Below are 17,185 nucleotides of genomic sequence, written 5' to 3' on the forward strand. Positions count from 1 at the left end.
TTGTATCCGATTGGTAACAAGAGTGGAGAAAGCAATCTCTGAACACTAACATACAAACCATTAACTCACCTCTGTCATTACCATGTCCTGGCATTTTTTCACATATTTGCCATCTGCTTTTACGATGGTCTGAAGGAAACGCAGGTATTCCACATGACGGCCGTGGGTCTCAATGCAGTGTACAAAGTGCTGTACCACTCTCTCACTAATTTCATTACAAAGAAGGTAATTATTCATGAAGATATGCCGCATGGTTTCAGCTTCCAGAAGCTAAAGAGCATATAAAAATAAAAACAGCAGATTTATTTTGAGATTGAAAGATTCACGAGACTGTAGTATAGAAAGGCACACCAGTAAATGATGACTGGAAGAATCCAGTGCCCAGAGATTAACAAGTAACCTTAAGGTTACTTCAATTTCTGGATTTTATGGTGGCATTTCTCTATCTTTTCCTAGGACTACAAAATGGTCCTAAAGTAGACGTAAACAAAATCTATGCTCATGCGGAAGGCGAAGAAATACTCACAACACATTGTACACGCCAAAGCACTCCTTAGGGACTTTGGTGTTAAAAACAACTGAGACCACATCAATACTATTCACCATTAAACTTGGCATAGAGATCCTCCAGAAAGATGCTTACCTACTTCTGGAACCCTCTATGGTTGATAGAGAAAGGCGTTTCTAGCATGTGAATTAATGCATACATAGCTTGATCCCTCTCTGACAGCATATCTCTTTCCACATTAATTACGTAGGGACCTTAAGGTTATTCTTCTATTGGTGAATAGAATTCTTCAATAGGAGCAGATCACTGTTAAGTAAGAGATACTGCTAAGAACACAGTAGCCAGACTGTATCCATTCTGGGAGCTTCTCCTTCAAACTCAAGGGTGCTCCTGGAGCGCACTTTTATGTTTAGCACCATTTGAAAGGAAGTTTGTGCCACAATATGAACAAAAGCACAGTAACTGAGCTGACTGGAAGATCAGCTTCAAAAAAAAAAATGTGTAAGAGCAAACAGGCTCCATACTTGGCACTTGAACTAACTGTAAATGTTGGATAGGATGAAATCAGTGATCTAGTGCCCCCCATGGAAGTCTGCACCCGTCACTAACTTCATAAATAAATAAATAAATAAATGAACACTTCCTTCAGTAACGTAGAGACACCAGAGATCTTCAGTACTAGTATTTGCTCTCTTCATAAAAAAAAACAAACAACACATTTTATGTTCAGCTGTTCTGCCCACTGTGTCGTTTTATACACCATAGTTGTAAACAGACATATTTAAAGAGTTGGACTGTGACAAAGAGGTCTAATGCAAGGACAGTGATTAGTAAAGGAAAAAAATCTTTATTAGTTGAATCAAATGGAAGCACCATTGACAAAAATGTGTTAGGTTTTGCTATCACACAAGCTTCATGAAAGCATAATCACAGCATTTTCTTCCCTGACTTACAGTCCAGATGTGAGTGAGTTAGCATGAATGGATTTTAACTCATCTTCATGAATTATCCTAGTCAGGCTACACGAGATGTATTGATGTGACCCATGTTAATAGATACTACCAATAAATCCCATAGGTAATACTGTCTTATACTTTAAAAACAGCAACATTAAAAGCAATGACACAAAGGGCAATGATAAAGGAGAAAAGAAAGAAAAGAGAAAGCAGAGAAAGCGTAATTTAATGAAATTATTTACTTAGCACTGTCATTTTCCAGTGATTCTATATTTTATTTAAAATGACATACTTACCCCCGGAGTTAGGAATAAATTGAGATTTTTATGGAGAAGAACTTGATTCTGAGGATTTCCTCGGCAGAAATTCTGAAGAAAAGTGTGGGCTAGATTCATAACTTCATTCATCTTTTCATCGCTCTGCAGAAAGAATTGATGAACGCTTCAGCTGGACAAACCTAAACACACTTGATATATCTGCACTATATGAGTTCAGGATGGAACAAACCTGAGCCTTTATAGGGTAAGAATTCTCCCTCTGGCAAAAGCAACTTATCCAGTTTCCTTTAGAGTCCATTAACACTGTACCTTATTGTGAAACTACTTGACCACTTGGAGACACAGGTAACAGCACAGACACTAAAGTTTCTAATTTGTTCCATCCAGCTTTCTTAGCCTCAGGTCTCATGGCTTAGTCTGCAGTTACCATTCTCTTATGAATTTCTGAAGGAACTGTGGGGTTTTTTTGGTTCTACTACTAAAAATAAAGTAATAATTGCAAGATAATAAATACTGAACTCAAACGATGGTTTCCTACTGCAGGTTTATCATTTCCTAGTTTACAAAAAAAGTGTTAAGTGGATCGATATTCAAAAGCACTCACTAGTCTGTAATAATTTCAACTTCTGAAAAGCTTTGGCTGTGATATAGTTACATATAAAATATGTGTGCATGTCTGTGTCAATCACATTAATGATCAAACAAATAACCTACAAAAATATGTATGTCTAAACTCACTCAGATTTTTGATTTCTCTTGTATAATACTCACATTATGATGTAATGAACCACCTATATGAACAAGCACTAATTAATATATTGAAGAGAGCTAAATCCAGTGTCTCTATCATAACATTTATGTATTACACTCAGGAAAATGCAGCCCAGAGGTTTTATCTCCTTTCAGTGCTTCATGTAAGATCTAAAAAGATACTCTATTTAAAAGCTCATCTAAATCATTCACTTATATGCTCACAGCCACTAAATCAATACAAATCATCATCATAGTATCATAGTATCATAGTATTGTGCGAGTTGGAAGGGACCTTAGAGATCATCAAGTCCAACTCCCGGGATTCGAGCCCTCTGTGTAGCAGAGCGGCACTTCTACCCCCTGCTCCACAGGGGGGGATTCGAACCCGGGCCCCCTGGTGTTGCAAACGGGAATTCTACCGCTGCGCCACCGGAGGCACACGCAATACAAATCACATTATTTTACGGAAAACCTACAAGTGGACCTACGTTAGAGGCTTGCCAACTCAGAAATATTGAAATGATTCCAGGATTGGTCCCTAAAAGCTTGTTTGTCCATCATATGTATCTACAATAGCACTCATATCAGGACCTAATAGAGGAATTTAGATACTTTGCCAAGAGCTCCACTGAATCATCATTTAAGAATGCACAGTGTGTCTGCAATTCTACAGTTTACTCATTTTAGGAATGGGATGACAGCACAGTGATACACAGGAACCTAAAGCGGTCTATATTAACTCCTAATAAAACACGTTCTGTGTAGATAGCCATACTTAAACTTGATCCTGATCTCATCAGTATGGAGAGAATTCCATCATTATTTTATATTTGTACTGCAGTTCACAGAATTTAGCATGGAGAATTTTTCAAATTGATTCTTGGATCTTTTGCAGTCTCTTTGTTGAGTTCATGTCCTTTACCATCAAAAATATCAGACTAACCTTTTCATAGGGTATCTGCAGAAGGTCCAAGACTACCAAGTGGGCACCCATATTCTTCAGCAATCGCTGCTGCTGATTTCGACACTTTTTGTTTTGAACACAAAGTTTACTGAGTCGAACCAAAATCTGTAAACAAATAAACAAACATGTAGGCAAAGAAGTAAAATAAAACATTAAACAAAAACATAAATAGAGTATTTAAAAATAATTACTAAATCAATTTTTCACACAAGCATTTCGAGCAAGTTTCTTGACAGATGCACCAACCTCTTTAACAATGTTGTAGTTATTGCTTTTATTGCTGTCTATCTGGGGTTTTTTTGTTCCATCCTGTATTGGACTCAAAATATTTGGCTCCTGTAACAAAGAACATATAACAAGAATAGATCTACTGCATTTTCCTCAATATCAACTAATTATGAAAGGCAACATGTGGAGAAACAGCATTATAGCACCTCATGGGGTAAAGACTTAACATAGATAATAAAGAAGACCCTTCAGTAACCATCCATATGTTACTGTCCAGTGATTTAAAAGCTTCACATTCACATCCCTCCGTCATTTCAAATTTCCAACATGGAGACAATTATTCTGTCCTCAGGATTCTGATCCTCCTAAAAAACAGCATACCCTCAAAATATTGATCAGATATAGGAAAGAATCAACTAGGAACTCAGGCACTATGAGAATAAGGACCTTACCAGTAGCACATTTCCAAGTTTCATTTTGTCTTCAAATTTTCCTAATGTCTTAGGAAAGAGAACTGGGTTAAAACAGACGTGTACAGCAATTGGACTGTTTATGGTACCTGAAAACTCTCTCTGAACTTTCTTAGCTGCTTGTGAAGATTGGAAGTTCTATAAATTCCATCTGGCCTTAATTTCCAGCAGGGCAAGAACAGCTAGCTGAACCACTTGGCCATGAAAGCTGTTTATAACAGTGTCAGCACTGCTGTTCATGCATGGTCATGTTGATCTATGCAACAACAGTGGATTTTATTTGTTTAGGTTTGTTAGTATGCATGCTGCCTTCTCTCTGCCTGTTTGAATCAATACTTTGGAAGATATTTCAGTCTCTGCTATAATTAACCACTCTCCCCTGTTCTGGGACTGTGGGTTAACCAAGATTAATCTACCTGTTCCCTTTATCAGACTTCTTCCTCAATCAAAGTAGTTTTATAATCCATGTGAGCCATACATCTTATCTGGAAATGCTGATCAGCATTAAACTGCAGAATCTATCCCTATCTTCTAACAAAATAAAAACCTGTTTATTGAACCCATAAGAGCATTCCACAGATGTAGTTATCAAGAGTTAATCACACCACTGGGAGACCACAGACACTCAGCTGCATATCTTGCCTTGTTATGCCCCATGATAGACATTCTGTGTCACGCTTTTCCATAAGGGATGGGAAGTCATAGAGATTGCACTGAGAAAGGTTCTCCCTGAGCATTTCTCCCCACTTAGGATATGGGATTTCAACATTTCCACAGCCAAAGCAAACTACTAAAGACCAGAACAGGAGAGCAAGGAAATACTAAGCACTTTAGAGCACTCAAAGTTTATCCCACTTGAAACCTCTCCGAAGTTGTGAAGGTGAGTTCTACTGTGCTGAATTCCACTTTCACCTATGAGTCCTTTCACTGAGACTTTATATTTCTCCTTCTCCAATGAGTATTTCTGGTGCTACATCATCAAAGCATCCTCAAGTGAGAAGACAATAAAGACACGCTCTTCACAGTCCACACTAATCCATAGTCCCCCCCTAGCTAGAGACAACCAAGAGCCTTTATCTGCTTTTCCTAAGTAAGGCTCAGTTACATGAGATCAGTCTCAGCATTCCTATTACTATGTGTCCCCTAAGTCATGTCTGACTTAACTCCAAACACTCTCCTATAATTCTGAACTCTATTTCCTATCAAGATTATTATTATTGTTCTGTTGCAGAGAACTCTGGATACTTTGTTTAGAAACATGGGGCCACTCTCAAAACTTCTGTTGTGATTACATGAAAAACAAACAAACAAACAAAACAAACACCTCTAGCCTAAAGTTATTAACAAGAAGCGGCTGAAAAAAATGACCCAAAAATTTTCCATTCATTAAATACATAAAGGACCATTTTCTTTCCTACTGGAGCTAATCTTGAAGAAGAAAAGTAGGAAATCGCACCCACTTAAGTTCATAAAGTCTTTATTCCTCCCCAGTTCTGACACAACTAAATTCAGTTACTTTCTATCAGAGAAAGACTAAGACCTACACTGTCGCAAGAAATCAGTATTAGCCCTTGAAAGATTGGATTTCCCCCCTTCTGAAGCCACATAAAATCTTCTTTCCCATCTGACAAGCCTAGAGTGTCTTCTAGGTATCTATAACTATTCACCATCTTCTCAGTGGCTCCTACTCTTCCAGGCTTCACAATCCTGTATAATCTACACTTGGCTTCCAACATTTTTGCTAGTGGAGGATAATCCACTAGGGAAGAAAATAAGGAAAGCGATGTGTTAGAAAACCACACTGATGAAAATGATAGATTAGAAATAAATACTGGGGGGAAAGCCTGCTCTGACTACTATTATGCCACAAGCCTCAATCAGAGCAAATGTTGTAAAACTTCAAACTCACAGTGCAGCTGGACAATTATTCAATGACTTCAGCTTTCACAGAAATACAAAAATTAAAGAAACAAAATCAGGTATTAATGGTTCCAGATTAAAGTCCAAGAGTCTCTCAAAACACAAAATTCCCCAGAATCTGGAAAATCAAAGGGTAAGAAAAAAAAAACCTGTTCACTTCAAAAATCTTGATTTTCTTAAGCAAATCTTCTGCTTGGTTGAGTGTAGGCTTCCTAAGGGTGTTTGAAAATGTGAACTCAGTTGTGCTTCTCTCTCCTAGCTTCAAGAACAGATATTGCCTGCTCCTCCTAGCAAGTCAACACAGCTCCCAAGATGTGATTCCTACATGACTTCCATTATGCCATATATTATGGCTTGCTTGCTGGACAGACAGAAAGGCAGCTCTGTGAAGTAAGAATGCAGTTACTGAAAAAGCAGAAGTGAACACATTGATAATGTGCTTCGACACACTGATTTTAAAAAGTTTTAACTTCTATTCTGTGTAATTCTAAAGCCCTGACAGAATATTGGTCTCTCTTGCTATGCCATTTTGATTTACCACATCATTAGTTTGCAGTTCTTCATCAAACTACACGTCCATACTGAAACAATTCTAGCAGCAAAGGCATTAAACTCACCTCTAGCGGCTCTTCTCCCCCTTTGGTTTGATTATCGCCTCCTTCTCCACTCTCATAATTACTGCTTTTTTCAACCCACAGCTCTGATTTTTCTACAGTCAGACGCAGTTGATCAAGATCAGCCTTGATTTGCTTGTAGTTATCAACATCTTGATTAGACACCAGCAATTGAACCTATAAATACAGTAAATCATAAGGCTATTACAGCACTGGCACTTAATCTGGGAATCTTACTCACCAGTTTAAATTCTAGAATTTTGATTTCAGATGTTTTCTGTAACCCTCCCTATGAAATTAAAATAACAGCATATGTGGTGTTTTTAGCATCCATTCATTAAAAACCTATAGCAGATCTCTGGTTGCCCAAAGCAGGACAGCTACAATATTCACATTATTCTCCCTCCTTCCTTAATACACTGCAAAACATTTTCAGTGTAAGTACATATTCACAGGGCCTTGAGCTCTCAACAGGGTAAGCTCTCATGCCACAATGATGATCCTCCTGATATTACAACAATATAATTTGAAATAGCTTAATCTATCAACAGAGTACTAAGAAAAAAGAAAACAAAGAAGAAAACAAAAAAGAAAAATAATGATATGTCAAGGAATCGGGAGATCCAAAGAAATGGTCACAATGGCCAGCAACTTCATGATCATCATCACAATCAAACAGTGAGAAATACTGGACCTCTAACACCATTAGTCCAGCTAAGAAAAAATCCCACAAACAAAATGCATTTGAATAGCTCATGAACTATTCAGGTTTGCATAGATCCACTTTCTGAGTAGTAGCATCTTACTAAGATTGATCGCATTTTGGTTTTCTTGAACCACTCAAAACGTCTGTTCCTGCTTTTTGCTGTTATTTCTGGTTTATTTATTTACCATGATCTACACACTTCCTTTCCTTGTAATGCTCTTTGCTCCCCCAAGATGGTTAATGAAGATGATACACCAAAAAATACAATAATCTTCACAGTAAATCAATAGGCACCATTAAGAAATCTTACTCATTTAAAAGAATACAGTCACATGGCGGACAGGAAAACTAATAGGAACACTGAAAAGATATCATTACCTGTAGGAAAATATTCACTACCTTATAATACAAAATTTTCATCTAGCTTAGTAAAACCTTGTTACTTAGCAGAATTTATGAACATTGCTCACCCACAGATATTCATATTCCAGGTTCTCTATACTCTTTTTTGTGTATTTGCCAATTAACCTTCTCCTTCCTTTATGAAAACATGTTAAGCTACTCAAATCCTTGCTAACCTGGTAATAATAGCTATTTATGGGCCTAATCCTCAAGGCCTAACATAACATCCTGGTGGGAGGTTGTTATACTATACTGCAAAAAACATTAAACAAAAGCTTTCCAGGTCTTTATCATTCATCTGTTTTTAAACAAGAGAAGCCTCCACATCTTACATAATAATGAGACAATATGCTAGCAATCTCCCGAAATAAACATCAGATGGTCTTAACAACATATGCTATAGGGTTACGTAACAGAGATGTGTCTGTTATCTAGCCCCATGACATCAGATTTCCCAATGCTAATCCCCTGACACATGGAGCATGCACATGCAATGCTATCAGGACAAAAGAGTAAAAGCTGAAGACAGATTTGGCCCTGTTACTGGTTTTCTGTTGTTTCGGCATATCTGTTTCATGCAGTGGATGCAAGGATTCCATGCAAGGACACCTGAATTACAGCTAGAACTGAAAACACCGCATTTATAGCAGTACTGCTTCACATCCAGTCTAGGTAATCTTGGAGACAGGAAAGTCTTACTGCTTACACAAGTGCACTGCTTGCAGAACATAAGATACTAGCTCCGCCTCTGAGGGATCACTACACCAAGTCTCACTGTGAGATATCTCTGCCCCAGCTGTCACCATGGACATAGATCTCTGTCCCAGCTGTCACCATGGACATAGATTTTTCAGTTACAGATACACTACTAGAACATGCACTAGCACACATGTTCACCTCTAATAAAAACAAAAACAATCTCTCTGCTGATTTGGGACCCTTAAGAAAAGACCCTCAAGTACTGTCAAACCATGAGGGATGCTCCAGAAGAAATGCCTCCTATTCTATCATGCTGGCTCACAACATCAGAAACAGATGTTGGTATGACAGCAGTAAAGGTTGAACCTTCCCATCAATATTCCATTACGTTTTGTTGCCACGTGACAGCTGGCAGCAGAGGGGCAATCTGACAAAATGGTGTCTGACATGGAAGCTCGTGTAAAGCAAAGGTGTATCACTGAATTCCTCCATGCAGAAAAAAATGACACCCATTGGCATTCATCAACACTTGCTGAATGTTTATGGAGACCAAACAGTGTATGTGAGCACAGTGAGTTGGTGGGTGATGTGTTATAGCAATGGTGAGAACAACTTGAAAGGCAAGCCATGTTGCAGATGGCAATTCAGCTAGTGCATATTTTTATGAATGGCATGCCAGCTATTGTTTCTCACTGGCAAAAATGCATAGCTAATGGTGGTGACTATGTTGAAAAACTGAGTTTTTTAGTGAGACTCCTATCTGTCAAGTAGTGTTGTATTTTCCACAGAAACAAATAGGAGGTATTACTTTCAGAGCAACCTACATACAAGCAGCAAAGCAGGTACAAAATATATATAAAAATCAGTCTTTGGAAAGACTTTCCCCACAGTTCCCTACAATAATTATATGCCCACTGATACCTGTTTAAATGCTTGCAGAACTTCTGCTCGCTGGCTGAAGTGCTTAAATAGTAGATGCAGAGCACCCGAAAGCAAAGGAGGGTAGTCATGCATGATGAGGTGAATGAGGACTCGTAGAAAGGTTCTGCCCCCTTCATCATCAAGTTGAACCGCATTCTTTTCTTTTCTTTAACAGATATGGGGGAGGAAAAAGACCAAATAAAGTAAAATAATAAAATCTTTTGACAGAAATACACGATAAATGTAAAATCTTAATTCAATACAGATCTTACAACCAATTCTAATATACTGTGGGATATAAATTATAAATGCCCTTTTAACATTGTAAGTATTCTAATCCCACAGTAATATGCTGTTTTGGCTATCTTGTAGCAGAAGAGATACTACACAGTGAAATAAGTATGTATGAAATGTGTCAAATATTGTGATTAAAATCCAAATTGCAAAAACATTCATTTACATTTTAGATAAACTGCACGAAGTTCATTCACAGTTCGAACTAATTGAAATCAATGGCATTTTATCAGAGATTAATTGGGCCCTATCCCTTTTAATCCTTCCCTTTTCAGCTGACATTAAGATTCAAGAAAAAACAAGCTCAAAAATTGTGGGAATTGAAAAAAGCATCGTATTTCTGGAATCATATTTACAATTTAGAGTGACAGAAATCAAATTTATATTTAACATATCAAAGCAGAAATAATGTTTCCAAGAAACTATTCAGTCTCTCTGTTCATTTTGAAGATGCAGATGCCAAAGGCTATGTGTTATTTTACATTATGAGAGTTCAGGGAGAGGAAAGGAGGTATTGCACTCTCTGGTAAGGACTGAAAGCACATTAGGGACAGAGAGGAAAGATGAGAAATCCCATCTTGAGGATCTCTGTCCCTAGCTCCAAGAAAATCTTTCAAGTCTGATGCCTTGTCTAAATGGAAAACACTTTTACTGGTGTAATTATAATTGTTCCAGAAAAGTTAAACCAGTAGAGTAATAAGGGTAATAATTCTCCAGTGTGGATATTTTCTGTGCTTGGGTTTTGTGATTGTTTTTCACAGCACAGATGAAAACACTTCCAAAACTTTGTAAGCATCATTTGTGATCTACAGGTCTCTGGTGGTCCAGAGATCATGGCAAGTGGCCCACAGTTAATTTGTGGAGCCACATGAAACAGATTCTTTTTATAAAAGTTTGTTAGTAATTTCAAGACACAATGCAACAGTAACCTACTGATCCAAGAAATTTGGGTTGACAGCCATAAAATGTACTAGAAAAGGGTCTATCTCTAAAAGCATATTATAGAGAGGATAAAAATAGTGTGGTTAAGCCAAGCACACTTGTACACCATTCTCCATCTGTCTTTGGGAACAAATTTTCTACAAACTCTCTTACAGCTATAGATGATCAAGAGGGTTATCACCCCAGTCCCTCAACAAGGCCCACCCACTGGCCAGTCTGTTCAAAATCCTTTTTTTTCTGGCACTTTTCTCTCCATGTGTAGGTTATATAATAAGAATTAGACAAGTGAAGAGGATGGGGTATGAAAACACATACAGAATCAAGAGAAACTGTCCATAATAAGTATCAATGTGAATAAAAGGATTAATACAGACAGGTAAAACTTCAGAGATTATACCTGCCAGCAAACATGGTTTCAGCCTGAGCTGCAATTTCATCTATATCTGGAACAATTGCTGGAAAACAATCAAAATAGAAATTTGTAAAGAACATTGATGTTTGTTTAACCTGCAAGTGAAAAGATTTCCACCTTTAAAATGGGATGTTATCAACTTAAGGTCTAACTGCATCTCTCAGCTAGGTAAAATTCCTTGTACTTAATGGGAAAATGAAAGGGGAAGAACAGTAAGAAAGAACCAGAATACACGGCAGTTAATTATGTTTTACTACTACTTTGGAAGAGACAAATTCTAGTGATAGACTGGATTGAAGTGGCACTGTGTCACAAATGACACAGAATGTGAAAATTCTACACATTTTTTGTTAGATCAGCCAACCTCTATAAAGCAGTAAAATGAGACACATGACCTTTACAATATTTATCATAAACCAAATTATTTACCACACAATTATTCTTCTTTAGAATTACTTTAATATACCTTACTAGTTAAGACTTCAGTATTCCTTAGCCACACCTCTGTTGCACAGCACCTCCAATTAAATTCTCTCCTGTAGCTCATCACACATACAGCTGTCAGCCTTTTAAGTACCTCTGTAGTCAAGCCACTCAATTCCCATGCTACATTCACCACACTTAAGCAGTCCTCATCCTCTCTCAAACATGTTTTCAAAAGCAGCACGCTCTGCTACACTTTTCATCTTCCAGTGTTTTGGAGAGTGTACAAATAAGAGAATAAATTGTCATAACAGGAAATATTTGGAACAATAAAGTTTGAATAGAATTATTTTACATTGCAATACAGAAGCAGCAATATTTACCTGAGGGAATCCCGGATGTGTCAGGCGGGGAGGTTGTAGAGCTATCGACGTTCTCATTGTTTTCTCCAAACTCTCTCTTATAGATAGACAGCATATAGGATATTCTATAGTCCAGTCTAACACTGAGAATAAACTACAAGAAGAAGTTTAAAATCAGACTTTTTTTTTTTTAATAACACGGGTTTAGGGTTGTGTGTGTGTACAAGGATACAAAGGTTATTATTATAATAAATGCATTCACTACGCAAAATGAATTAGTTGTGTTTATTTCAGTTCGCTGTGACTTCTCCCCCCCACCTCTACCATCCTGAGATGTATCAAACACTGTCCTGTCTACAGATGAATACTAAGAAACAGATTGTCCATGGGAACCAGCATGCTGCCTTGTCCTCACTGCCTACAAGCCAGATCAATACATCCAAACCCAGGTTGAAACTGATTATTTCATATTTTAGTCAGACATCCGAGGCCTCATGGAGACAAGAAGTGGAGTGGGGCTAAGCGTAAAGATGACAGGCTCAAGGCTCACTCACTCAGATGCCTGACAGATGTTTTCTTTTAATTGCTGGTGCCTTCAGCAGTGAAAACTGAAACTTAAACAGGAAAAATCCTAAATCGAACTTGTAAGTGCTGCTTTTAAAATGGAAAATTGAGAAAAATAAGTTGGCTGGACACATAAACACCACCTGAAGGACTGACAGATTTCTACATTTCAACAACTGACTGCTCATCAGCTGAGTTGCAGTGCTTCCCACACATATGCTCCTATCCCACAGTAAATATAAGCACACAATGCAAAAGGTTTACAATTATTTAACATCTCCATGGGGATAAAAAAGTTTACATATTAAGTTACCAAGACTCAGGTGACAGGTGATGACTTAGCAAACAGTGCCAACTTGTTTCTTTGATCAGTAACTAAAGTCTTACAAGCTTCCCAGACCCAGAGTATTATAATAGGATTTCACTAATGTAACCAGCGCCACCTATGCCATCTCAGAGCAAATAAAATGTTAGTTAAAGAAACAGTATCTTTTCATTAAAATCTACTAATAAAAAATAGAAAATAGGTAGGTTTACTGTGGTTCCATGATCAAGTTACCCTATCATTATAAATGCAGGATACACATTTCCACAGTCCACGTGTCACCTAAGTCTGTCAGGCCACCTGTTTAATTCTGGTTGATGGTAGTACAGAAATTGTTAAGTAAAAATATGCTCTTAAAATAAGAGGAACAGTTACTATAAGCTTAATATTTCTTAAAATAGAATAGCCTTAATCATCATTGTACAAGCTATGCGTAACAATACAATAAATCTAAAATATTCTTGCATTTTAGGTTAATAGCCCAGTAACAGAAGGTAACGTGATTTAACTTAACCCTTCTTCATCATGTTTGAAATGAAACTGAACTATTCTGTATTCTTTATGAACTAAGGTTTTATATACGCACATTGGCTGTGCTTCACCCAACACAACAGTATGCTAATTTGCAGTAACCTGTCCACATAGCTAAAACATAACCAAGCCACAGATCAAGTAACAGCATAGGATTAAACAGTCTCCAGTCTTGGGTCATCTTGCACTAGATAAGCTGTGGAAGAGGAAAGGTTGAGACAAAAATGTGATTCTTTTTCCTGTGAGTAGACAGGGAACCTACAGGAAAAGGCTGGTGTCCTGGAATCATTCTTCCATGCATCAACCAGTACAGCAAGACACATGGAAGGAAACTTACACAGTCAGAAAATCAAAGGAAAATGACAAATAGGACACATTAATGTATTCTTTAGGAGGTATCACTTCGTAACACTCTCATAAGCCTTAACATCCCACTTTTATAACACTCCATAAGACTTAAGCTAAAGCACATCTGAAATTAACGTATGCAGTATTGAAGACCTAATAACTGGTAACCTTTCAGATGACAAGTAATCCAGGTAATTAAATCATTTGTAAGCCTTTGGAAGAAATGGAATCATTCAAAAGTGACAATGTTACCAACAGATCAGCAGGATTTACAGAAAATACTGAAAAACTCCTTCAGTGCTGAGTATTGCAAGAACTGGGATTTGATACGCAGAACAAATGTGTGCCACTTTACTCATCATTAGCACAAGATGAAAATTGTATCTCAGGAGGCTTGCTAGTGTCATACGACTTGTCAGTTCAGCTGGAAAAACAATCATAATTGCGAATAGTCTGTGGGCAGCTAACAGGAAATCTGAAAACAACTTCAAAATTGTACAACCTTGCTTGACCTTGGTGGACCTACGCCCACTCAAATACTAAAGTCAAATAAATAAGCTATTATCAGTGTAAAATGAGCGCTAATGAAAATGGAAACACATACATTGTCTTCAGAAAACATTAGTGAGGTAGCTTAACATACAAGTTATGTCTTATCACAGTTACAGTGATGGAGTTTCTATAGCACATAGTTCCCTTGGAAATATAATAGATTGAAGACCGCAACTGTACAACTGTTCACAAGAGGCAGTGTTCTTCCTCATATCTAAGTGTTATTCACATAATGAACAGCTCAGTGAATAGTAAGAATGTAGGCATTGGAGCCTTCCATTATGTAAGTAAATGAATAAACGTAAAATGATTGGCATTTAACATAACATCGATCTTTATTACCTGTAAAATCTCAATGATTTTCAATTTGGTGTCCATTACAATCACATCTTCGTTCTCTGAGGTAGCAGCTTGCTTGCTTGGGTGAATGCTTGGCTGTACATCAGGGACACTGATGGGAAATATAGATCCTCTGCTTAGTACCATTTGCGTCATCATCTCTCCTACACCATGGATGGTTCTCATAACATTGTTTCCTATGCATTAAACACATACACATATATATTTGCCATCAGTGAAGCATGCTTGCAGAGATATATATGACACATAGACCCATGCTGTTAAACTCTTTTACATTCTTAATTGGCCTAATGAAAAACAAATTAGAAGCATTAATTCATCCAAATTAGTCAATGGTTTGGGGATAATTTTCTTCATAGATTTTCCGGGGGATCATTGCTTGCATGTCAACAGATGGAAAAGATGTAAAAGCTTTCTAAAGCCCTGTTAGTGTGTTCAATAAATCATAAAAAGTAGAGGAGGCACGCTATCTATGTCTAAAACCATTCCTGAAAGAGATTTTAGAGGTTACCTATCTGTGAATACTTAGGTGATACATATCTCACATTTTAAAGCATCCCTATGCAAGCAATTCCAGTATTTGACAACATTTACTGTTAGAAAACATTTATTGATAGTTCATTTATGTCTTCCATTGCTGCAATTTATGACCCTGCTCTGCAGACACGGTGGAGGAGTTATTTGCCATGCCTACTCCCACTGTTGTCTTCACCTTGATGACGGCTCATATTACAAAAGCTTGATGGTAAAGATGCTTCTGGTACTAGAGAAGCTTGAATTTCTTATATGTCACACTAACAGAGTAGAGAATTGAGGCTGTGAATGTCTGATTAAGCGCTGTTTGGTGCAGATCTCTCTGTGGTCCAGATAACAGGACACACATCCAACAACTCACAGAACCAGCAAGAAGACTAATGTAATGAACATGGTAGAAGCATCTCAGCCAAGTCTGCAGCTGCTGCTGGGTATGCAAGTACTATCTCTAGACAGTAGGACACGCTTATGGATGCTTCAGCTTGCTAAACCTCATGATAAATACGATCAATCCCGTTACACATGATGATGACCTGGACAGCTTGAAAATCTGCATACATTCACTTTTGCATATGTGTTTACAAGTCTCTACACATTTATGTGCATGGAGCTAGTTTCTGATTGTTAGTTGGTAGTTTGCTTTTTTTATTATTCTTCATTTTTGGTTTTGTTTGTGACTTGTATTTTTTTATTATTATTATTATTATTATTATTTTAAATAATTGTGTAAAAGCAAAGGAAATCATTCTTTGGCTCCCAAAACAGTCATTCCCTCAGCTTACAGGAACTCATCTGGGAAAAGCTAAGCGATGGTTTATCTTTCCCATTCACTCTCACTTATATAAATGACCCCATTCAAAAACAACCCAAGAGAAGGTCAGGGCCAAAGGTTGACCTAAAAATTAAACAAGTATCTGCAATCACAGTGCCCTTTGTAATTAATACCTGGAAAAAAAACAAACAAACATGATTTTTACACTATTTTGGCAAAAAACAAATTAGTCCAGACTGGTTGCAATGGTACCTATCACTGATGCCAGTTCAACAAACTCTATCTATCAAGAGATACTGTTTGTCTCCATAGATTATACTTGTCTTTTCCTACAGTGAATTCCAATTGGAAAAGCATCTCAGGGAATCAATGACTACCTTCTTGCAAAGGCAGAGAGGAGTAAGAATGAGAATGTGCTACCTAGCAGCATTAATTAGTTTTCATTCAGGTCTGAATGAATGGAAGAAAGGAAGTGAACAATAGCATCTCTTTGCAGAAATAGGGCATAGACTACACCAAAAGCAAACAAATGGAGATGTAGCTCTGCTGAGGTAAACCTGTATAGTTTTCATATGCCTTCTGTACCTTTTATTCACCACGAACTGACAAGTTCTACTCACAGTGCAGATATATCTTCCTAGATATATGCTGTAAAAAGTCAAAGCTATACTTTATTTTGTTTGTAATATCCTCCTCTTCTGTCCATCCTTCTTCAATTAACAGAGCTTAAGTACTACATGCAGGAAAAGGAGATGCCTTTAACTCTGACTTTAAAAGGAAACACTCAATGAGGTAGATTAGTGTCATGTTTGAGGTCTCATTTGGCATCAAGTCTGGTGTGCAATCAATGTGAATTGGTCTTTTGAAAATGATACCTCAAGTCTCTAAAAAGGGGGAAAAATGTATTTCTGACATTGCAGGATGTTAAGAAAAAAATACCTTGATGTCAAAGAAATGGCTGAATTCTCACAGTAGGAAGGCACAAAGTTCCTCTAACTGACTAGAACTGCGTAAAGCAAATAAAAGTGATTACAAATAGAGTCCCTGATGCAAAATAAAAATTGCCCATTTACCTTTCAAATAAAAATAATAATAATAAAAAAAAGTGGAATAAATTGTATGTGTGTCTTTCCCTCTCTCTCTCCATCCCCTTTCTACCAGTAGTCTAAACATTAATATTCACTGCATTATTTACACACATGTAAAGCTAAATCACTAAATAAAGAACCTTTAATCCTTAAAAGGGCTTTAGTTAAATTGACTTTTTTACCCTCTTCATCTCCAAACTGTGATACAAATGATTACATTCAAATCATCCTGTCCTTAATGCTAACTGATAAGTTTATT

At 37.2% G+C, this 17,185-nt stretch overlaps 1 protein-coding gene across 1 annotated transcript in view; it reads right to left on the minus strand.

The window, feature by feature from the left end:
- Window positions 1–17,185, minus strand: part of ITPR2 (inositol 1,4,5-trisphosphate receptor type 2) — a 254,839-nt gene that overhangs the window by 140,267 nt on the left and 97,387 nt on the right. Inside the window, exons 22-30 of the mRNA XM_072331407.1 lie at window positions 14,515–14,708; window positions 11,874–12,006; window positions 11,053–11,110; window positions 9,420–9,585; window positions 6,695–6,868; window positions 3,706–3,795; window positions 3,439–3,564; window positions 1,761–1,883; window positions 70–270 (exon numbers count right to left, since the gene is read on the minus strand). Coding sequence (XP_072187508.1) covers window positions 70–270; window positions 1,761–1,883; window positions 3,439–3,564; window positions 3,706–3,795; window positions 6,695–6,868; window positions 9,420–9,585; window positions 11,053–11,110; window positions 11,874–12,006; window positions 14,515–14,708 — 1,265 coding nt within the window. The remainder of the gene's footprint in view (window positions 1–69; window positions 271–1,760; window positions 1,884–3,438; window positions 3,565–3,705; window positions 3,796–6,694; window positions 6,869–9,419; window positions 9,586–11,052; window positions 11,111–11,873; window positions 12,007–14,514; window positions 14,709–17,185) is intronic.

The sequence above is a fragment of the Excalfactoria chinensis genome, chromosome 1 (assembly GCF_039878825.1).
Source record: "Excalfactoria chinensis isolate bCotChi1 chromosome 1, bCotChi1.hap2, whole genome shotgun sequence".
NCBI classification, from domain to species: Eukaryota; Metazoa; Chordata; class Aves; order Galliformes; family Phasianidae; genus Excalfactoria; species Excalfactoria chinensis.